The sequence below is a fragment of the Polyodon spathula genome, chromosome 6, assembly GCF_017654505.1.
Source record: "Polyodon spathula isolate WHYD16114869_AA chromosome 6, ASM1765450v1, whole genome shotgun sequence".
NCBI classification, from domain to species: domain Eukaryota; kingdom Metazoa; phylum Chordata; class Actinopteri; order Acipenseriformes; family Polyodontidae; genus Polyodon; species Polyodon spathula.
Window position 1 is genome coordinate 73,438,413 of NC_054539.1, and position 24,664 is coordinate 73,463,076.

The 24,664-nt window shown below is 40.4% G+C and overlaps 1 protein-coding gene across 1 annotated transcript in view; it reads right to left on the bottom strand.

Annotated features, from left to right (window-relative positions):
* LOC121317598 (peptidase M20 domain-containing protein 2-like) overlaps positions 1-19,131 on the bottom strand; it is a 19,989-nt gene extending 858 nt beyond the window's left edge. The window contains exons 1-6 of the mRNA XM_041253706.1: positions 18,487-19,131; positions 16,627-16,775; positions 4,651-4,793; positions 4,064-4,218; positions 3,276-3,411; positions 2,623-2,730 (exon numbers count right to left, since the gene is read on the bottom strand). Coding sequence (XP_041109640.1) covers positions 2,623-2,730; positions 3,276-3,411; positions 4,064-4,218; positions 4,651-4,793; positions 16,627-16,775; positions 18,487-18,912 — 1,117 coding nt within the window. The 5' untranslated portion in view covers positions 18,913-19,131. The remainder of the gene's footprint in view (positions 1-2,622; positions 2,731-3,275; positions 3,412-4,063; positions 4,219-4,650; positions 4,794-16,626; positions 16,776-18,486) is intronic.
* Positions 19,132-24,664: the final 5,533 nt, after the last annotated feature.

Consider the following 24,664-nt stretch of genomic DNA (forward strand, 5'->3'; position numbering starts at 1 on the left):
AGTTGAGTGCATCTTTTCTTTTTTTTTTTTATTAGCAAATATTAAAAGACGAATGCTTTCAAATCCAAGGCCTTGCCTACAGGCTTCATTGTCATGGTTACTGCTGCTGTTGGATTTATTTGATCGCTTGTTCAATACTTTGTAATAAAATCAGCCAGTTCCATTTAATTAGATTTCTGTCTCAATATGGTATGCAACAAAAACAGGTACGGTTAAAACTATGATAGAATATGATCAATAATACGTGAACAGTAATAAACTAAAGAACATGCCAACCAAGTACCAAAATAACTCATTAACTGGTTCAGGCTGCTTTATTCTCAACAATCAGATTAAACATAGGGGGTCCGGTATGCAAGTCTGCAACAACATATAAACCCTATTAGTCTGCTGTTAATACCCTAGTACAGAACACAGGGTTACCAGTGTCCCAGAAACCTCTGCTAACTTCCTTATATACACTAGTTTAGTGCGGTCAACCCAGGGGCTGGTTTCTTGTGCACTGCAGCTGGTATTTTGCGGTCTTAACCACCATTTTCCATAGCATAGCATTGTGATCCTTACTTTAAAAATAATTCTGATGGTAAACAAGTTGCAAAACTTCAAAACAAGCAAGTTACACTTCTGCAAACTGCAGAAGGGTGCTTTCCAACGCACACACACACTGTACTGAGATATTAAACTCTAATAAATGAAGCTTTCCAACGCACACACATACACTGTACTGAGATATTAAAATCTAATAAATGAAGCTTTCCAACGCACACACACACACTGTACTGAGATATTAAAATCTAATAAATGAAGCTTTCCAACGCACACACACACACTGTACGGAGATATTAAAATCTAATAAATGAAGCTTTCCAACGCACACACACACACTGTACTGAGATATTAAAATCTAATAAATGAAGCTTTCCAACGCACACACACACACTGTACTGAGATATTAAAATCTAATAAATGAAGCTTTCCAACGCACACACACACACTGTACTGAGATATTAAAATCTAATAAATGAAGCTTTCCAACGCACACACACACACTGTACTGAGATATTAAAATCTAATAAATGAAGCTTTCCAACGCACACACACACACTGTAGTGAGATATTAAAATCTAATAAATGAAGCTTTCCAACGCACACACACACACTGTACTGAGATATTAAAATCTAATAAATGAAGCTTTCCAACACACACACACACACTGTACTGAGATATTAAAATCTAATAAATGAAGCTTTCCAACGCACACACACACACACTGTACTGAGATATTAAAATCTAATAAATGAAGCTTTCCAACGCACACACACACACTGTACTGAGATATTAAAATCTAATAAATGAAGCTTTCCAACGCACACACACACACACACACACACACTGTACTGAGATATTAAAATCTAATAAATGAAGCTTTCCAACGCACACACACACACTGTACTGAGATATTAAAATCTAATAAATGAAGCTTTCCAACGCACACACACACACACTGTACTGAGATATTAAAATCTAATAAATGAAGCTTTCCAACGCACACACACACACTGTACTGAGATATTAAAATCTAATAAATGAAGCTTTCCAACGCACACACACACACTGTACTGAGATATTAAAATCTAATAAATGAAGCTTTCCAACGCACACACACACACTGTACTGAGATATTAAAATCTAATAAATGAAGCTTTCCAACGCACACACACACACTGTACTGAGATATTAAAATCTAATAAATGAAGCTTTCCAACGCACACACACACACTGTAGAGATATTAAAATCTAATAAATGAAGCTTTCCAACGCACACACACACACACTGAGATACTGAGAACGCACACACACACACTATGAGATATTAAAATCTAATAAATGAAGCTTTCCAACGCACACACACACACTGTACTGAGATATTAAAATCTAATAAATGAAGCTTTCCAACGCACACACACACACTGTACTGAGATATTAAAATCTAATAAATGAAGCTTTCCAACGCACACACACACTGTACTGAGATATTAAAATCTAATAAATGAAGCTTTCCAACGCACACACACACACACTGTACTGAGATATTAAAATCTAATAAATGAAGCTTTCCAACGCACACACACACTGTACTGAGATATTAAAATCTAAGCTTATTCCTACACTTCTGTGATTCATTTTTTTACATTAATTCAGGATATGCATTCAACATTTTAAACACAACTCAACAGATAAACCCCCTCATCCTGGTACTGAGTTTGAACTGCAGTACTTGACGTGGTTATGTCCCAGACAGCAGCAGCAACGTTTCATCTATAGCTGTCTATGAAATATCTGTGAGAGGTATGAAAATAGATATTAAAACCTATAGGAGATATGGCATATTTTATTAATAATTACTTTTTTTAAAGCTGAACAAATGTTTTGTTTGTTTTTAAATTGAGAACACCACAATTAAAAGTATATTTGTATTGGATATTAAAACTAAAACAAAAAAGCTAACCAAAGCCTATGGCAGTAATATTATTATCAGGCCAAATTGGACCTTTCATCTGCAAGCAAATAAAATAAATAAGATGCTGCTGTTCATAGAGAGCATGGATAAGAAGCCCTACCGGCAGCTGCAGTGTACTCTTCAGTGTGATTCAGTGCTTCAGAGCCAATGTAAAAATAGGGATGGATTCCAGGAACAACAAAGGACAGATTTCCAAAATCAGTGGATCCTATAAAACAGAAAAGAGCTGATAAAGACCCAGCTGCTGCGTTACTGCTCAGTCATTTCAGATAGGAAGGACATCCAACCCCCTCCACTGCTGAAAATACAAACGTATGTGACATATGGACACAGTTGGACAGACAGACAGAAGCCTCTGCATGTCCCAGACAAAAATACACTCCATACCTAGTGCTGAACAATGTGCCAAGGAAGATTCACCACAATTCAACATACAGGTGACAATAAAATATATTTTTAAAATCCCTCTTTATCCAACAGGATGGTAATAGGAAGAAACCTCCAAACCATTTACAGTACAAGGAACAGTGGCACAGTAATTGAAATGGCCAACCAGAATAACTTTCTAAATCAGTAGCAGTCTCTATGTTTCCACAGACCTATGGTACATAACCCCTAGGTGCAAAAGGGTTGTTTCCGCCCCTACCTCGGAAGTTTCTGAAATACAAGACTCTGCATGTGCAAGCAGTATAAATGACAGCTGTGTCCTCGAAATAAACTAGTCAGTATGACGCAACACAGGGATGTATTTACCAGATTGGGTGTTGAGGACCTGCTCGTCTGTTGTGAATTCAATGCCAAGTGCCTTCCCATTCTCCTCATACAGCCGCGCGAGTGTCTTGTTAGGAAGAACATTGTGGTACTCGTGAGGCCCGTACTGCAGCTCTACCTGAAACAAAGAGCACAGCTTCTGTTCAGTTCCCCACAGGCTTGCTTCCTCCATTTCCTTTTTTGTTTACTAGGATTTTGTTATTTAAAAACTCAAAATAAACAGCTGCATTAGAGTCTGTGTTTTGTGGACAGTCTCTTCAAAATAACAGTGGAGAAAACTGTAGTAAAAGCTACTGCAGTATCTGTCACTTCAACCCTAAACTAGCAGCGCCTCTAAAAGAAAAACAGCAGCTTTGTATTATACACACGAAACCTAAACATTTCTCAGCTGTCACTGGTGTTTGTCATGCTCTACCCAAACAAGCTCTCTTGTGCAACAACCCTGAAGCTCATTGTGGGAACAAAAAACCAGCACCAATGTTACAGGAGGGAGCATGATCTGGATGCACTATTTGCTCATTTGTCTATGAATAAAATATATCTTTAAAAAGATATATTACAAGTTGAAGGTATTTTTGGTATAAAAAAACTGAACTCTTCATGGGAGCCTGAAATGAATTTTTGATAAAAAAAAAAAAAAAACACACTTAATAATGCACAACTCAAGTCTTTCAACATGTGCCTTTTGTTATATTTAGTTATATTTGGGCTTTGTTTGGGTAGTTTCTTTTTTACATTCTACTTTCACTCTCTAAGTAGCTGAAACGTACTCGGCACCCGGTTGCCATGGCAGCAGATCTGAAACACTGCTCCGCCTTCGCTCTGAGAACCGGGAGGTCCCTGCGCTTCGGGGTGCGCAGATAGAAGTCCAGCTCGGAGTATGCTGGAATGATGTTCGGCTTCACCCCTCCATGTTTAATGATACCTAGAAAAGGGCACAAGACAAAGGTAATGCCAGGCAACAGGGAATCTGAACACAGAGTGGGAACAGCCACCTGCTAAATGCAACCCTTATGGAAAATTGTCTATAGAATTCTATAGAAAGAATCTCTATAGAATTTCTATAGATTTTATAGTAAAAAAAAAAAAAAATCCCTATCGACTATCTACAGAGCAGCTCCATAGGATCCTGTAGAATTCAGTAGAACACTGACATTAGGGAAGATTTTCAATTAACCAGCCAATCAAACATGTCTCTTACAAATGATTCACACCGATAAAATCTATTGAACATAGAGCCAATGTGTGAAAAGAGTTACTTCTTTTGGGAGAAAAAAAAGATGAATAAATAAACCAGGAAAGAAAAAAAGCTGAAAAAGAAGCAGATGTTTAATGGCAGTAGTACATGAATCCTCACCGTGGAGTCTCCAGTCAGGCTTCAGCTGCTGCCTCAGCAGAGACAAGTTGTTGTAAGCGAGGACAGCAGCATCTAAAGCATTAATCCCTTCCCATGGATACGCTGCAGCATGAGAGGCCTTTCCATAGTACTTCACCGTCACACTACAAAATCAAAATCATGCCTTCTTAAAATGGCTCACAGCAACCTCTCACTGTATTTATTTATCGAGAAATACTAAAATAAACTAAAATTCAAAAGACAAACGTTGACTGCAATTTTTTTTCAATGTCTTGAAAAGTTTGTCATTGAATTTTAGTTTATTGTAGTGTTTCTCAATAGAGCTGTATTGAATGCTGTTGTTTGTATCTCTCTCCTGGTTTACGTACAGTACAGTACAGTACAGCCATGGCAGCCTGAAAACACACACACACGGCATTGCTCCTGATTAATTTAGCTCTCGTTTGGCAGTATTAGATTGTAACAGCTCTTCAGTTTAGTTCTTTAATTCATATTTTGTCTGTGTAATGCCATGGGAGGAGGAGGAGGAAAGGCTTCAGCTACAATCAATTTCAAAACCTATAAGAAAAAAGGAAATCCAGTTGATTAATCTGAAATCACACATGTATAATTATTTTTATTTTACTTTGTGCAATGCCCGCTCTTACGCCCCCCTGTACTGATGAGCACCGCCAGACTGACTTATACACAGTGCCTATAGAAAGTCTACACCCCCTTGAACTTTTTTCGCATTTTGTTGTGTCAGTGCCTCAGAGTTTCATGCATTTAAATAAGGATTTTTTTCCCCACTTATCTACACACCATACTCAACACTATTCAGGGAAAATGTTTTTATTTAGAAAAAAAAAAAATATATATATATATATATATATATATATATATATATATATATATATATATATATATATATATATTTTTAAAATACAAAACTGAAAGTTCATAATTGGATTATAAGTCTCCACCCCCCTGAGTTAATACTTGGTGGAAGCACCTTTGGCAGCAATTACAGCTGTGAGTCTGTTGGGATAGGTCTCTACTAACTTTGCACACCTAGATTTGGTAATATTTCACCATTCTTCTTTACAAAACTGTTCAAGCTCTGTCAAGTTCCTTGGGGAGGGTTGATGGACAGCAATCTTCAAATCATGCCACAAATTTTTGATTGGATTTAGGTCTTTCTTGGTCAACTAGTTTGGAGGGACGGTCGGATCTAGGCAGGGTCTTGGTGATGCCATACACCTTCCAATTCTTAATAATAGTCTTGACTGTGCTCCAAGGGATATTCAAGGCCTTTGATATTTTTTTATACCCATCCCGAGATCTGTGCCTTTCAACAACTTTGTCTCGGAGTTCTTTTGAAAGCGCCTTGGTGCTCATGGTTGAGTCTTTGCTTTGAAATGCACTACCCCGCAGAGGGAACCTACAGGAACTGCTGAATTGATCCTGAAATCAAGTGAATCACTATAATTTAAACACAGGTGGAGGCCACGTAACTTGGTGTGTGATTTTGAAGGCAATTGGTTACACCTGAGCTAATTTAGGATTGCTATTACAAGGGGGATAGACACTTATCCAACCAAGCTATTTCAGTTTTTATTTTTAATTTAATTTCTACAAATTTCTAGAATATTTTTTTCACTTGAAAGTTGTGATGTAGGATGTGTAGATAAATGAAAAAAAAAACTATTGTAATGCATTTTAATTCCAGGCTATAAGGCAACAAAAGGTGAACATTTTGAAAGGGGTGTAGACTTTCCATAGGCACTGTAGGAGCTCCAATACCACACTGAATTATATAGGAGCTCCAGTACCAGAACTGACTAACATATCTCCTCGAGGTCGCGGTCTGACTATAAATATATCCTCGAGGTAAGATGTTCTTACTGTAAATGACATATACTCCTCGAGGTCATGGTCTGACTGTAAATATACTCGAGGTCATGGTCTGACTGTGTAAATATATCTCGGGGGAGTGGTCTGACTGTGACTTTTTTTTTTTTTTTTTTTTTTTTTAAACACATCCAATCAGAATCAGAGTAACAGCAGCACACACACACACACACACACACACACACACACAGCCCCCAGGCCCCACCCCTGCCCTGTCAAGCATCCAACAATAGGATTGCTTTTTTGCCCCGGGGAAAATAGGCAAAGTTATTTTTAAGTGATGGACAAAAAACCCTCAGATCCTGCAAAGGAAAGATGTTGCAAAGTCATGGGCAAAATATATTCAAAAGATAAATCGTTCCTGAGAACGAGAAGAAGTTTTCCATATGTAGATGACAGGAGAGCAATACACACATCCCATTGGTCCTCAGCCACACACTATGGGTCAATGGGAACACATAGAACACGTGCACACACAGTGGCTCGCAGACAGGACCAATCACAGGAAAGACACAGACCATGCCCACACCCAGGCTAGGATTTACACAGACACAGAGGTAAACAAAACCAGTGGCGGGAGATACAGAGCAGGAACAGGATACAATTACAACGGGAATTACAGTACAACACAAATGCACAGATCGTTACATTGCCCCCACCTTAGTCTTTTTTTTGCACAATGCAACTCATGGCTGCAATCGGCCACCTCCCCCCCCTAAAAAACAACCCCTCTCCCCTCCCCTCATGTCCAGTTTTCTCCCTCTGGATCCTGGTGGGTAGGTTGGCAGCCAGTGCTGTCTCCTCTCCTCCTTTTGCCAGGGTGGTCCTGGGTCTTCTGTTAGGGGTTTAACCCCCTTTTTACCCCTAAGCCCGAGTGAATTTTGCCCAGGCGGGGCTCGTTTACAGAGGGTGCCAATGCTATGCTCTCCGATAGTAGTGAAGCTGGCAGTGGCAATGCCGACCATGACACCTCCGGCAATCCGGCGTGGAAATGCTGCTAGTGGCAACGTGGGCAGTGGTGCAGGGCACCCAGGCAGCAAGGCTTAGCAGTCAGGCGCTGGCTCTGGCCACTCCGGTGTCAGTGCTGGGCAGTCGGGCGGTGGCGCAGAACACTCCAGCAATGGTGATGCTGGCAGTGGTGCAGGGGACTCCAGATGTGACGGAGGCACTGGCAGTGGAAAGGCTCACATTAGCGCGGGGCACCCCGGCAGTGGCGCTGGTGGGATTCATGGGGTGGTACTGGCGGCAGGTACTCTGGGCCCTTTACAGCAGCCCTTGAAAGGGCTGCCGCTTGCAGTGGTGGCGGCTTCTCTCTTTCCGGCAGTCGGGAGGACAGCACCTCCTTTTCAGTTGCTCGGGCAGGCAGCACCTCCATCTCTGAATCTGGAGACGGCACCGGCTCCCTTGCTTGCCTTCGGGAACAGGCACCCCTCCTCCTCTTTTGCTTCGGGACAAGCAGTACTTCCTCTTCCTTCTGGCAGGAGCAGCATACCACCTTGTGCCCGAACTCCCTGCAGGCAAGGCACCAGCCTTGGTCCTCACGGCCACCAAGGAGGTCCTCTAGTCCACCATCCCAGGCTCGTGGGTTTGACACCAATGTAACGTTCATTCGGGCAGGGGTCCTGATGAAATCAATGGGGAAAAGGGAATAACAGCCCATATTTACTGTGAATAATAAAATACAGGGGGAAAGACCAGGAGGGTAAACAGAAGGATGAGGGAAGGACCAAGAGGCCGCTCCAACAACCGTCCCTCTCTCAGACTCCAGTCTAGTCTCCCTTCTCCGATGCAGTTGCCCCTTTACTCAGTCTAACTGTCCGTCTTCTCCCTCTCTCCCTCACACGTTCCTCAACGGTCTCTCCTTACTGGTCAGTTCACCTGTCTTCACCTTCTACCTCTTTACAGAGCCTTCAGCCCTTATATAGGGTTCCGCTCCCTCTTGCTTTTAAGAATCCGGTTGGCGGAGACCTCCAAGTAGTGCAATCATGGAGATCCTCCAGGGCTCTTAAAGAAATGTCATGCCAAATGCGAAAGGAAAAAGGAAAAGAAAACACAGTAATCAAAACTACAAACAAAAGGTGCTGCACTTGGCAGCGTTACCCCAGCCATCGCTACCCGCAAGCCCGGGTCTCCGTCCTACTCTGACCATTCCTCAGCCTTTTATAAAAATACACAGGGGTCTGCCCACGGTGTCCCCGCTGTCACTACGTTTCTTTCTTTTTGTTTGTTTTCAATTTCATTCCCGGTTTGTTTCTGTCCTGGCTGTTCTCGGTTCCTGACCAGAGCTTCCATACACCTGGTACATCCTAGAAGGGCAGACCTGAGGAAATAGTAGAGTTATTTTACAGGGCTAACAATCCCCCCCAAGACCTGCCTCTCAGCCACACAAAGAGAGGGGGAAAGCCTCCATAACCCCTTTCCCACCTCTCCGTGTCACTGCCATGACCCACAGGCAGGTATTGGACGACTGCTGCCCTCTTCCTGCAGCACTATGAACACGCCAGCAGAGACAGTACAGATCTCCACCCCGTTACACTCCCTTATAAATGGCTTATTTTCAAATAAAAAATGCAGAGCTTTACAGTGGCTCTCAAAAGTATTCACCCCCTTGGACTTTTCCACTTTTTATTGTGTTACAACATCGAATCAAAATGGATTTAATTAGGAGTTTTTGCCACTGATCAACACAAAAAAGTCCATAATGTCAAAGTGAAAAATAAAATCTACAAATTGTTCTAAATTAATTACAAATACAAAACAGAAAATAATTGATTGCGTAAGTATCCACCCCCTTGAGTCAATATTTGGTAGAGGCACTTTGGCAGCAATTACAGCGATGAGTCTATTTGGATAAGTCTCTACCAGCTTTGCACATCTGGACACTGCAATTTCTGCCCATTCTTCTTTGCAAAATTGCTCAAGCTCCGTCAAGATGGATGGGGACCTTTGGTGAACAGCAATTTTCAACTCTTTCCACATATTCTCAATTGGATTGAGGTCCGGGCTTTGACTGGGCCACTCCAGGACATTGACCTTTTTGTTTTTAAGCCACTGCAGTGTGGCTTTGGCTGTATGTTTGGGGTCTGTCCTGCTGGAAGATGAATCTTCTCCCAAGTCCCAGGTCTCTTGCAGACTTCAGCAGGTTTTCCTCCAGGATTTCTCTGTACTTTGCTGCATCCATTTAGCCCTCTATCTTCACAAGCTTCCCAGGCCCTGACGCAGAGAAGCATCCCCATAGCATGATGCTGCCACCACCATGCTTCACGGTAGGGATGGTGTTCTCAGGATGATGTGCGGCGTAGGCTTGCGCCAAACATAGTGCTTGGCGTTGAGGCCAGAAAGCTCTATTTTGGTCTCATCAGACCATCAGAATCTTCTTCCACTTGGTCTCAGAGTCTCCCATGTGCCTTCTGGCAAACTCTAGCCGAGATTTGATGCGAGTTTTTTTCAAACATTGGCTTTCTTTTTGCCACTCTCCCATAAAGGCCAGTTTTGTGAAACACCCGGGCTATTGTTGCCGTATGCACAGTGTCTCCCAGCTCAGCCGTGGAAGACTGTAACTCCTTTAGAGTTGCCATAGGCCTCTTGGTGGCCTCCCTGACTAGTGCCCTTCTCGCCCGGACACCCTGTTCTAGACAGATTCACAGTTGTGCTATATTCTCTCCATTTCTTAATAATTGACTTTACTATGCTCCGGGGGATATTCAGTGCCTTTTGGAAAAGTTCTTATATCCTACCCCTGATTGGTGCTTTTGAAGAACCTTATTCCAGATTTGCTTTGATTGTTCCTTCGTCTTCATGATGTAGTTTTTGTTAGGAAATGTACTAACCAACTGTGGGACCTCCCAGAGACAGGTGTGTTTAACCTGAAATCATGGGAAACACCTTAATTGCACACAGATGAACTCCATTCAACTAATTATGTGACTTCTAAAGACAACTGGTTGCACCCGAGTTTATTTAGGTGTGTCATAGCAATGGGGGTGAATACTTATGCAATCAATTATTTTCTGTTTTATATTTGTAATTCATTTAGAACAATTTGTAGATTTTATTTTTCATTTTGACATTATGGACTTTTTTGTGTTGATCAGTGGCAAAAACTCCTAATTAAATCCATTTTGATTCCATGTTGTACACAATAAAATGTGGAAAAGTCCAAGGGGGTGAATACTTTTGACAGCCACTGTAGAGTCATGCTGATATTTTTCAGTTTCCATTGTATTTGAAAATAAGTAATTTAATAGAGCTCATCTGTAAACAGTGAAAGCAAATAGCTAATTAAAGTCTTGTTTTTTTTAGGGTTGCGAATTGCTGATCCAGGAGACACAGCCAATGGTTTCTGCAAATACTACAGGCTCTCAATAAGCCAAGCAAAAACAACGTAACAATGCTATTCCACACTGTGCCGAATGTAATGGAAGCTTTCACTTTAACTTCTGTAAGACAGAGACTCAGTAGAACAAACAAGATTGACTAAACAAGTTTAATAGTTTGCAAACCCGAGAGCACACTCAACACACGCAGGTGTTAGGAAAACCGAGCAGTGTTCTGAGCTACTCAGAGCCAGTAACCGTAATATATACCTTGTAACCTACAGTTATTGCGAGCCAATCACAGAAGCTTAACTCAATATTAGCGGATAGCAACAACTTGGAAGATAAAGATGAGACCAATCATAACAACTTATTTAAATTGCAAGCCCCCTAAAATAAAACAGGTGACATTTCTTGTTAAGTGCCACGAAAGCAGCTTGTGGTTACTACCTAAATCTTATAAGCCCGAGCATGGAAAGCTTAAACAGTCATATGAGTAATAACATCAAAGTGGCCTATCTAATTATACAATAACAACACATCATATAACAAATATCATAACTACTTATAATTAACTTATTATCGCTTTGGCCAGCATGTCTTGTTCCTCCTGGCACCATGACAATCTCCGTCTTGTCACGTAGGCTCTTTTGCAGTCTACTAAAGCATGACTATATATGGACATTTCTGGTCTACCTTTGACTCTCTTCATTTAGCAATAACAGGATGTAGGTGAAGGTTAAAAGGGGAAGAGGAATGTCTAGACTGCTAAAAGTATTATTTTTAATTCTAAACATTCTAAAGAAAATAAGCTTCAAACTTCTTATTACATTGGTATGATCCCTTTTTAAGTCACACAGGCTAAGCAAACACATGAACAAACAGCTCAGAGGTTAGTACATAAATTGCATAAGATGTAATTTTCCCACCACACTTTGAAACATTGAAATAAGCGTTTCTATTGGCAACACTCTGCAGACACTTAGGGTGGCAGCGACAATTTAACCACAGACACACAGGACAGGGCAAGTCAAAAACAGGCATTAAAACAACCTTGTACATAAAATGAAGCGTCCTGGTTCGGCAGAGCCAAACAATCACAGCAGTGTCCCCCAGCATGCACTGCTCCGCCGCTCAAGCAAATGAGCCTTGTGTGTATGGCCTGGGTCCTGGCGGCTATGTCACAGCAGGTTCCCCATTGCTGTGTAGTGGGGAGAACCTGCTGCGACAGAGCCATCAGGACCCTGTGCTGTGTTGTGGGGAGTCCGACAGGTAGCGCGAGTGATCCATCTGCTTTCTATGCATGGGGCCCCCAAAATGTGGGTTAGATTAGTGCCCCCATGACCTTTAATCTAGCCCTGCACTGACATCATCAAAATCAACGTCAACATTATTCAAGCACTTTACACTAGCTTGTGAAACGGTGTTGTAATTAACAGCCTGTAGGTAAAGTGGATCTGCAAGACAACTTTTAGTTCCAGTACATCACGTGCAGGTTCACCATTTAGGTCTTGCAAAACAAATACAACCAGATTGGTGACCAGATTGAACCAGACTGTTTTACCAATTCCAAAATCTCCTGCTTGTGATACTCGGCAACTTTAGGTAAGTATTCACGCCTCAGCTGGGCTGATGAAGGAATTGCTCCACAATTTTCTACACTCAGTCTGAAGAATTTAAGTACATTTTGGTTGTCCAATTTTTCAAGAGGGATATTTGCACAAACAAAATGCTGTCAAAATGCAATGTGTTTCGTGCTTCCCGGTTTTCAGTGGACTTTTGGGGAACGTGGAAGTCACTGTTTTTTGTTTCTTTGCAAGTTAAGCAGTCGCAGTACTGTCTGGATTTCCGCCTTTCTCTTTGGTCAATAATTGTATCAGACACATTTGTACACTTTTTAGAGACATCACTTTTCTTGGTTGTATTGTATAGTATTTTCATTTCCTGCCTAGTCTGCACATAGCGTGCATGTCGAATATTACACACAGACACACAGCAGAGCTGTACAGTTTAGATAATGTGATTTTTTTGTATGAAATTCAAATAATTATGAAATCACTTGTTCTTATTTCTTAAAAAAAAAAATTCACGACTTCCACGCAGTCCGTGAAATCACGATTTACACAGGCCCTATATATTCAAATATCGATAGCTGCCCCTTTCGTTGCCCCTTTAAAACAGGACCCAGGATACAGAAATCGAAGTTTTTCAGCTCTTGCGCGCTATTTTTTAATAAATACAAAAACACAAATGGAAACAAACAAAACACAAAATAAACACCTAGCTCCCACTGGAGCACTAACTACACAGTCAGTATTGCCCTAACTAACACACCAGACAGCTAAGCTGTTTACCAGTACACAAAAACACAATTTAACACAGAGTCCTACCCGTTGTGACTGCTCAGAAACAGGGCACACACCTTCCTGCTTCTTTCTCTACAGCAGCCCTGGACAAACTGACTGCCTTTCTTAAATACCCTGCACCTGGCTCCAATTTACAATGGTAGCCAGGTGCAGGGGATAATTAACAATAAAACAATTAACACAAATATTGTTAATTAAACCCTTAAACCCAAATGTGCACCTGCACATTTTTTAATTTTTTTTCTAGCAGGGAAGAAATTAACCCTATATACTATATATATATATATATATATATATATATATATATATATATATATATATATATATATATATATATATATATATATATATATTAGCTCAAAGATCCAGCTGCCCAATGTTTCAATATGTTGTACATATCCAGCAAAACAAAAACTTTTTTTTTTCCTTCTAAAACTGTTTGTAGATCCCTTCTACAGACCAGTAGTAACATTGCATTCAACACAAAACAATCTAGTTTAACAAAATAGGGAATAACTTTTCTGACTGTACTTATTTTTTGGTTTTAAACTTTTGGTTAGCTATCAAAGGGAGAGAAACAAACTCTACGGATTTAAACCCTTCTTGCCGGCTGCACAAGGGCAGCCTCCTGCATTATACACCTTTACCTTTTTTTAAATTCAAACCCCCTAATTGAAAACAAACATTTCTAAAATGTAAAGAGGCATAGGCCTACTGTGCACATTTCAGACAGCACAGGTTTTTAAATTGACCCTAAAACTGAAATAAGTGAATGTGTAAGTTGTGCATGGTTCATACATTATATCATTCTATCTGTTGCCTCTGGTGTAGGGTTAGTGAAGGATCTCTCCCAGGAGGTAGAGTGTGTGGAGCATTTGGTATTGTACATTTACAAGAAGCTGCTTGCGTGAGAAACAGACCAGTTATACTGTAATTGAGAAGGAATGCCTAGCCGTCATAAAATTTTAAAAAATGAACCGCAAGCAAGCTTCTGTGTGCCTCTCTTCCTGTGTGTGTGGGCCCGGCCGCTCACATGCAGTTTTTGTAAAACGTTGACCTTGCGTGTGCCCCAATTCTCCTGGGCACCCTGCACTATAACGTAATTTGCATATAGACTAATCCGGCCCTACGCATCACTACACTCCAGTACACTCCTGTGACGAAGTGCCCACCCCCGTGTGTATTTTCTGTTATGTGTTGCGTGTGGTGTGTTTAAATGTTGGTGTAGAGTCATTGGTACATGGGATATAAACGGGTCTGTGTAACACGAGTGTTTAAAATGTATATTTGTATTTAGGCACGAGGATTGCACAGCACTTCACGTGCAAGTAAAAAGTAATAATATGTGAGCACGGGGAATTGCACTTTATTAATTCACGCGCAGTTGTACCGAGACTCCAATTGAATGACTGATTAGCAATCGAGTCTCTTTACAGCTGCATAAAAGCAGCATGTTTTCACCCACTCGGGGTTGGGTGTTCGGTGAGTGGAGAACGGGATTGGAGACGGAGGAAATAATAAGAATAATAGTAATCGTTAAGAAATAGAAGCTCACCGTGTTTGTTTGTTAGTCCATTGTTTGTTTTGTTTGGTCCGTTTTGTTTGTCTATTTGTTTTGGCGAACGTGCCGTGCCCTGTTTTTGTTTGTTCAATCGTTAATTTTCAGTTTGTTTATTTATTAAATGCTGAGCGAAAGCATTCGCTCAGCTCCACCAAACTCCACCTCTCTTTTTGTTTATTATTTCCTGGCTCTGGTCTGACACCACCCACTCTGGCCGTCTTTGTGACAACTCCATAACAGTGAATGTTTATTTACTGTTTACTATTGTTATTACTTCACTTCTTCAGATAGTGAGTCCTCTGCTGTAGCTTCTACCTTTCCTAAAGGTTGCTGTATAAATGATTGCTGTTCACCCTGGTCCACTTCTGACATGGAAAATGATTCAAATATATTTATGCATGCCACACAAAGTGGGGTGTAGCCCCCTCAATTTTTTGTTCTGCCCTCCCATGCCACCATCACAGATTGACGTGATTTCATTGTTTAACTTGCACGCTTGTTGCGCAGTAATTTTTTGAAAACAAAGACGGTGCGAGTGTGTGTCAATTTTAGACAAAAAAAAAAGGACATTAGATGTCCATTTTAACGTAATAGTTTTATTAAACTTAAGATTACTAGCATGCAGTTTTAATATCATTACAGTGAAAAATATATTTGCTTTGTATTTGTATTATTAAATGGCAATCAGAAATCGTATCACTGGATGAAGTCACCCCCCCATACGCACATTATGAGCACTCTGTGGCCTGCCCAAGATTTGGACATTGCCTTATTTGGCCCTCCAGTATATGTAACTAAATACCCGAGCTACAAGGTATTTTTATTTTTACATTATGAAATGCAACACAGACAGAATGTACAGCTGTAACGTTAGTCCAGGCGGTCAATACCACAATAACAAATGCATAGTGTATAGTCTCAAACAAATTTTGTTTTATTTATAGGTTTTTTGTAGTATCTTCTTGACTTTTTAATAAAAACAATCACCTGCCCTTGCAGTTATTCAAAGCCCCAATTGTATTTGCAAAGCTGTTAAGCCCAAGTTATTTAAAATATTAAGGACTGTTGGTATAGGGGCCTGTAACAGTTTCATGTGTTCATTATGTTGTTATGTTAAAAGTCTATTTGATTTTTTAAATGGGATTTTTTTTCATAGCATTCCCTGAAAGAAGCATGTCCCACACACACAAGCTGCTTCTTAGTTTTTTTAGACAATGACTCTTCCTGAAGGAAAATTTTAAAAGGTTTATTATACAACCCCCACCCCCCCCCCCCATCCCCACCTTTTCTTGAGAACTCTTAGATCCGTCCAGAATCAAGGCATGGTTGTAGTTCGTACCAATCACTGCTTTTCCTGTGACTGAGTACATCATTGATGTTTAAATATTTTTTTTTAACTTAAAAAAAAAAAAAAAAGACTATTAAAAAAAAATCTAATTCAACTTTACCACAATGTGTGCATTTTACATACAGAAAAATCTGTGACCTATAAAATGATGGCAATATTGGGTAACATTTACTGAAGTTATATTGTTAGCACCATTCACAGTACTTTAATAAATCATGCATTTAATCATTTCTGATGCTCTGTGTGTTAACGTACTGTTTCCTAACTCGTTGTGTTTGTGCACAACATTTGAAAACTGCTTGGATTTTTTTTTTGCAAACAAATTAATCATGTTCCAAAATGTAATGTGTACACGTAACGCATTGCAACCTGCAACTGTGTGAAAGAGCAGGCTTTGCTATTACTTCACAGTCGTTTGAGGTGAGGTCAGTCGACTCTACCAGTTTCTGCAGTAGCCTGTCACTTTAGTATTGGGCTAGTTGACTATTCGCTTACTCATCTTCAGCCATGTCAGGAAGGTAGGCTGCATCCTCCTGCGATGGGTGTGCCATGAACACCAGGTCCAGGTCTTCAAAGCCTCCCGCTTCAATCAGGTCAATCTTGCCACCTCCGTCTTCTTCTGCAGGAGTGCCAATCACAGTTACCTAAACAGAAAGATCAGTGCTGTTTCACTGCTGTAAACCCTAGGATATATGAATTGGTTTGTACTTCAGCGTGTTCTAAAAGTTCTACAGGGAGATGTCAACTTGGAAGCTGATACAGGTGTTTAAACTGTCACCGAATGTTGACTATGATCTTGTGGAGGCACAGCCACACTGCACCCTGGCACATAGCGCATTTATTACATGGCAGTTTTTTTGGCTGCTTTAGCTCACCCTGCACAAGTTTAATTCCTTTGCATCTGTTTTGTGTTGGGCTTCATTAGACCCTACAATATCCTAAATGTGACCCCTTTGGAACAGACCCCAAGAGGATTCTGCAGGGGATCATTTGCAGGGGACCACGTTAGTGTGAAGTAGCGCTGCGTCTCCCGATTGCACAAATCATACAGTGTAAACCCAGCTTTAGAATGCCAGTACCCACAGAAAGCAAGGTATCAACCAGCAACGTGACCCCCTCAAATATCTGTACAGCTTTTTTCATATAAATTCTTTTGGGATTTGAAACCAGTCTCCACGATGTGGTGTATAATCTGAATTGTGATTAGGAAACATCCTGCAGTTCAGCAAAGCTGATTAACGACTTTCCCGCTTAAACTACAGGATTTAATTACAGTAGAAGAGTAAAAATGTTTGCAACATGTTCCTTCTGCCTGATTGGTACTTGGGACTCTCTTACTACTTGATATAGTCTAAAACAACTGCATTCATACGTTCCTGTTTTAAAATAATAATTATTCCACATGTATTTAATGTTCCTATTGAATAGGAAAGCCAGCTTCCTAAATTAAATAGAAACAGACCAAAGTCCAATTAATATGTTAATGTCACAAAAGAGTGGAGGGCATCTTTAGCTGTTGCAAGCACTGCGGCCGGCATACTTAGCAGACCCCACGTACTCTTCTGAAGCTTGTGTCTTCCCCTAGAGAAAAGCCTTGCTCAGGCAAATAACAGGTGATGTAAACTAGAATTCAACTTTCACACAAGGTCATCCAACAAACCAAACATGACCAAACGCGTGTACCTGAGAGAATTTGCTGACAGCTGTTATCTCCACGGGGACACATTTCAGAGCCATAACAATTACAACTGGGAAGCTAGGGCAAGGTTTTAGCACCTGAGCTTTGCACTAAAATCACTGAGGGCGCATTTTTATTGCCCGACTCCCTTCCTATCCTCCTTTTCATGCCGGTGTAGCACGTGATAGTGCACCTTGTGAGATTGTGCGCTCCTTCAGCGCAAAGTCGTGTGACAACTGTTTTCTTCGATCCTCTCAAGACAGAAAGAAGATTAGGTTTCAATGTTATTAAAACAGTTACTGCATGCAAGGATGCAATGTTACTCAGGTACGTGTGGGTATGTTTTGTAAGTAACTGACTAACTTGTAATGTGAAAAACAAACAACGGTGTAAAGCTCGAATAACTGAAAAGCATAGCTCATGCCCGCATATTAAATATTTTGTGTAAGTTGGATGTATGTGTTATTGCATTAATGTGCAATACACGGATAAGACATTATCTGCTACATCTGCTTTATGCAGTCTTGCTCTTCATGCAAATACAAGCAATGTCAACGGTTTAGCAGACACTGCATAGCCAGGTACTACTAATATAATACTACAGATATGCCACTGTACGCTGCTGTGTAATTTTTTCGACCATGAAGGTTTGGCAGCTTCTGTGATTCTTGCCTTACCGTTACTCGAACTGGCGGATCGACCAGCGCCTCCAACGCCCCTTTCATTCCCACAGCTGCGGCAGCACCAACCTCAGCGATCAGGTTATGTCCGCATGCGTGACCGATACCTGGCAATGCGTCATACTCGCACAGAAACCCAATGTTTAACGTGTCACCCCCCTTGTTGCCTCCGGTGGGTCCCCAAGTGGCCCGGAACGCCGTGTCCAGTTTGTAATGACGCTCAACGCTCCATCCCTTCTCTGTCTCCGTGAAGAAGCGAACGAGGATGTCGTGAGACTGCTTTTCCTCGTACGCTAGTTCTGGGCAGCTCCATATGTCTTTACTCAAGGCGAACAGCTTGTCCTTAGCTGAATCTATGCAGCATCCCGCTTTTTGTTTGCAGTGCTGCAATTTCTCTTGATTGCACTTGTCAGCTGTTTGCATGGTCAGTAGCTAATTTTCAGTGGGCCACCTGATATTATTATTAATTAAATCAATACAGAAAAAAGCTAACTTAATTATGTAAAACAAAAATGTACTTTGCACTGTCAAAATTACCCTACGCGTTTTTCAATGGATTTATCTGCGACAGAAACTGTTTCTACAGTCTGACTTTAATTACCAGCTCTTCGAAGACATGCACAAGACTCTGCAGTCTGACAACTGTGACTGCCCCGAAGCATTTACCAAGTATTTAAAGGGTCAAAAAACAAGGCGACTTAATCGCGATGCACCCTTTTAATTGTAGTTGCGCAATGTGGTTCTTCTCATATCCTGACACTTTGTTCAATCGCACTGAACACTACAAAGCCCAGCATGCATTTCGACATTTTCTCTCCGCTGTTGTGTAACATGGAATCCGTATTTACTCTCATGTGTGCCCCTCATGATTGCGTAAAACCAATCACTGGAGAAATGGATATCCCTGCCAAATGCAAGCAGTGCCTCGTAAACATCCAAATCGAGCAGCCTTCTAGATCAAAACGGAACCCGGATGTATCCAAACTCGAGGAACCTTGTTTACCATGCTTTAAATTCAAACGAGGTGAGTGGGGAGATAAATATAAATAGCCACTATGTCACCCTGCACACTTGCAATTTATTAGTCAATATTAAGAGCAAAGCACCTTTCTGTGTGTGGTTCGTGTTTTGTTTTTTTGTGTTTTTTGTTATGTCTACAAGCTTGTACTAGTAAAGATAATGAAAATCATGTGCAAATTAATGTCGAGGCTGATGTTGCCGTAGATTAGCCTAAACCTGTTATCTACACAGATAGTACTTTTATTTTATTTGATAAAATATAGACAATTAGTGGTAAACAAGTCCCGCCTCACCTATGTCAAAGTGCCTGGAGTTCAGCAGTACCGGTTTAACAGCACATCACACCAGATTTGAATGGTCGCTTCCCTCCTTTCTTAGAGGACGTTTAGGCAATTAATTCGGAATCTGCATAGTTAATATTAAACTTTGTAAAAAAAAACTGAAGAACAATAACAACATTGTTCTGTTTTAAAAGGTTTTTAATTGTGCTTCATTAGGGAAAACAGCAACATCCTTAAACCAAAATATGAAAGCATAATAATAGGAATAATGATTATTACTGTCATTTCTTTATTTCCCCGTCTGCCGATACTCATTTATAAACTGGAGGACGTGAATAATATTAGACAGTATTTAATATTTGACTTGTTGGTGTTGTGTCATTGCATTTTGTTGTGTGTTAGCACTGCCCCACAACACTGGCATAGGTTAGTCTTGTAGTGTTGGGGCTATATGTAGACTCTGTGCAGTCAGACAATTGTAACCATGTGGAAGATAGTGTTATAAACACCAGTCCCCACCAGTATATAATTTTATTACAGTCTATCATATTGACCAAGCAGTTCGATTTCTAGATTACTAGGTTGCAGAGCCAACAAATAGTGCTTACTGCTTGCACTGTGAGAGCAGACAGCATTCTCAGCAGAATCCTAAAGCAAGCAAGTGGAAATGCATTGGCCAATGGCAGCACAAGGGCAGCTGCAGTGGTTTTAGCCATGGTAAGAGCCATGGTCGCATTTTGACACACGATGGTACTGCAATGAGATGAACAAAACATTTTAATAATCTACTTCAATAACAATTTATTTATTTATTTATCCCATCCATTAGGCTGCCATTTATAATGAATCTGCCCTCAGTCCGTGGAGCAGGTGAGGGTCCTGGACAGAGAGGCAGCTCAGTAGGGGGGTTGGTGAAGGAATAATCCTGAGACACAGCTGCAGCAAAGTGCTGTAAGAAGAGAACCCCTTTTTTGATTCCGCATCGCCTCGCTTCCAAGCTGTTTTTAAAGCTGTAATAACAAGTGATGTGAAGTGGGGCCCAGTTATCTTTGACACAGGAAATGCACTTAGAAAACAGATTTCATCGGAGGCCAAGTGACTTTGTAGTTGTGGGACACTGGCGCATTGCATTTTACACAGATGTGTTCATAAAGAAAGATGGTCTACCACTGCACTCCCCTTTAACCGTGTTGGTCATCAAGCACAGTTCAGTGACTCAATGAACCATTTCACTGGTGGTGTCTTCACATTCTTATAAAGCTTCCAGTCTCACATATGATACACTGCGCACTAGGATAGACTATTGCGTGCCATTTCCAAGAAAGTAATTCATACTGTATAAAGGAGTGGAAAAACACTGGATAGCACAGAGTCAGCAGAGGATTTGCATGAGAGAGAATCAGTTACCAGCAGCTTTATCGGCTTTATTTGTCCTAAGGTCTTTATAGTGGTTGTAGCTCTCAAAGTACATCGGTCTTAAATGTGCACGGTTGAAAGAATGTTCATTTTAGAGCAGAATATCTATTATGGCACTAGGTTGAATTTCCAGCATCATAGTTAACCCTTCATGGTGTTGTGCATGCATCCTTTTAAAGTTTTGAATCATCTGACCTCACTTGTGAAAGTTTCCATGCTGCGTTTTGGAGTTCTTTTGCAAAGACCGCCTCCTCCTGGGTGGGTCTTGCAGTCCTTTGGTATTATTCTTGATTTAAGAATCAGAAATACAATTTACCACTGAACAATAATGCCGGCTACACATTCAAGCAATACACAATGACGTTCACATAGAAGTCTCACAGGGAGGTACCAAATACTTCACTGATTAAGGCAACAGTCAGAATGTTTGTAATCCATTTTGTTACATTCTTATTGTAATTTGACACTGTTGCCAGTCATTCGGAATGGTTCAGGGTTCTGCGTTCTTATTGTAATTTGACACTGTTGCCAGTCATTCGGAATAGTTCTGGATTCTGTTGCTTCAGTAATGAGTGAACCATAACTTGGTCTCTAATTTGCTTTTTTTGAGTACCAGTTTTTTTTGTTCCCACTCCAAAATCGTGTCCAAGTTGGGTGAAAACAGCTTTATGATTTGATGAGAAGAACATATTGTGTCTCTTGGGATTGTAAACTCTGTTGTTTTAACATGCTTTACAGTGATGTTCATAAAAGGAAGGAGATCATCTTACATTTCCAGCTACTTGGCTTTCGCAGTATTCAGATGACAGGAGGCTGGACCGAATCCAGTGTTGGCATCAAGCAGGGACACACGGATTAAAACACAGAATCATAAAACTTTTTTTTTTTTTTTTTTTTCCAACTCTAGCGCCCTACAATACATTTGCATAGACAGAATAGGTGGGAGAGTTGGCAGAGTTGAAAGGTTACATTCGTCTCCTGATTTAAACAGAATAAGGCTGTTCAGTCCAAGCATTTAGGGTGGTTCTTCAAGTTCAAAGCCAGGTGAAGGCAGCTTTAGAGGAAAACGAAAACAACATGGAACAGCAGAGCTCATAACCCCTCAGAATGATTGAAACACTATCATAATGAGGAACATTTTCAAAAGAAATTCAACTTATGTCCATTTTACTAATGTACTTCTGTTGACTAAGACAGACCCCTTGTGTTCATACTGAGTAAAGTCCCTAGTTCAATATGCTAGTGAAGACAGGACTGCCAGATTGGGGACCTCATTTACATGCAGCAACTTCTTGAGCTCTGGGTTGAGTAAAGCCATAACACTTTGTAACATTTTGTATTTACACTAGAAACAGCCGGACTTGCTTTCCCACTTCCTTTTGTTGATACCATTAGGACACTGTTTTTATCAAAAGCATGTGGTATAATGGATAAAATTGACACCCTGACAAGCCTAGTATTTGTATACTCAACAGATTTGTATTAGCAATGTTAAGTGGATGATAGTTATAGCCTAAATAAACCTTTAATGCCAGCCCTGGTGGAAGTAACAGGATGACTTAGGGGTCAATAATCTCATATTGTACATGGGAGAGAGTGCTAAAGATAATGATTCTGTGAGAATCGCACTTTTAATGCACTTCTGTTTGTCACATGTGCAGTCTTGAAATAAGCATGCAATAGTGAATATCCATTTTCCATTTAAAAAATATCTGGTACCAAATGATCTAGGAAGTGCATGAAAGTCATGAAAGCAAGGCATGCAAATGGAGAGCTTTCTTTAAACTAGCAAGGTATGAAAAAAAATGTCTGCGAACACATGTGCTTCTCTCAAAACTGCATGTGATATTTAAAAAGCAAAATGTTTCACTCAGTACAATCCCTGGCTGTTAGGCTCCACAGCCCTGCGGAGTGGACTTGTATTAAATCTGATCAGCAAACCACAACGCAGCAACCAGTGTCATGTTGTCAAGATTGGATGTCAAGGGATGATAAGGACAACAACAATGAAAACCAAAGATACGATAATGCTGAAGCTGCAGAGTGCCGGAGGTGCACACAAACTATCTGCCACTGCCTGGGTAAGCTTCCTGTGATACAACGATGTGAGTCCAGAAATGGTTCTTTTAGAACTTGAAAAAAACAAATCTCTACTTACTGTAACTATACTCTTATAAACGTTTTTTAATCTGCTTTATCATACCTCTGCGAGCTTTACAGTTCTTACCTATGCTTTATCACAGCATCGTACCCACATACATTCATTTGACTGTTGTTAATTGAATTTAGCACATTTAAGTGTGCACACGAGTGGCAACCTTTTACAAAGTTTCTGTGATTTGGGTATATACTGTACTTTATCAGTTGAAATTTGGAAGCAGTTTCATTTCTGAAACAAAATATGTGGCAAGTACAAGAACAGTGACAGTTTTGTCCACACAGTCAAACAGATAACCCTGTGCTGCACCCTACTAGGGATTAACATTCTGTACTGAAGTAACGCGCAAATGCACTGACTGTAAAGGTAGAAATATACAGTGCTTAAACTATACTGAAATTATTTTACTGTAAGCATTTTACATGACTTTTATTTCTACTCCACAAAGGGATTTGTCCCCACAGGTTACACAGTGCATAACACAATAAATAATAGGCTACTTAACAGAGTCTCCATGCATTATTGAGTACTTGCTAAGTGGTCCTTGCAAGGAGGGGTTAGTGGACAGTGTGTCAGTTTGTCACGTACCTGTACCAGAGGAGCACTCCTCCAGTTGTGACGAGGCTTGGCAGGGACATGCTGCAGCATTTATTGAGAGTATCACATCTACCTGTTGATCTTATTATTCTAGTTGTGTGTTTACAGCAGTGGTGGGTGAGGTATGTTACTGACATGCACCATTTGTTTGGCTGTTTCTCTTGGTTTCCTCTCCCTTCTTATTTTCTGTGTTATAGGCAATAGTTTCAGCTGCAGCAGATAATGTGAGTGCAAGGCACAAGCTTCATGAGGTCAAAGTGAAAACGAATCCCTAAAGAAAACATTAGCAGCTAAATGAGAAGTAACTGTAATGGTAAAGATTCTACATCAACTTTGAGGAATTCATGTTGTAAAAATAAAATTAAAAGGTGACATTAAAATGTAATTAAGAAGTTGTTTATTAGTGATTGTTTGAGTAATTCTGATTTTGCTTAAGCGTGGAGATAAAGTAACATCTTAGAAAAACTACATACTAAGAACCAGCATGAATACTTATTGCCTTGCCCCGATCGTAAGAGGTTTGATAAAGGAAAGAGACCCAGGTTAATTGTTTGAATGGTGTTGGTGTTTGACTGCAAGGGAATGACCAACCTTTGGACTGAAACAGTAACACAAATATACAAAAGAACAATGAAAAAGTTTGTGTTGGATTATAGTGATATACACAGAGCTTTTTGTTTTTCTAAGGGTTAATTAGAAAAGA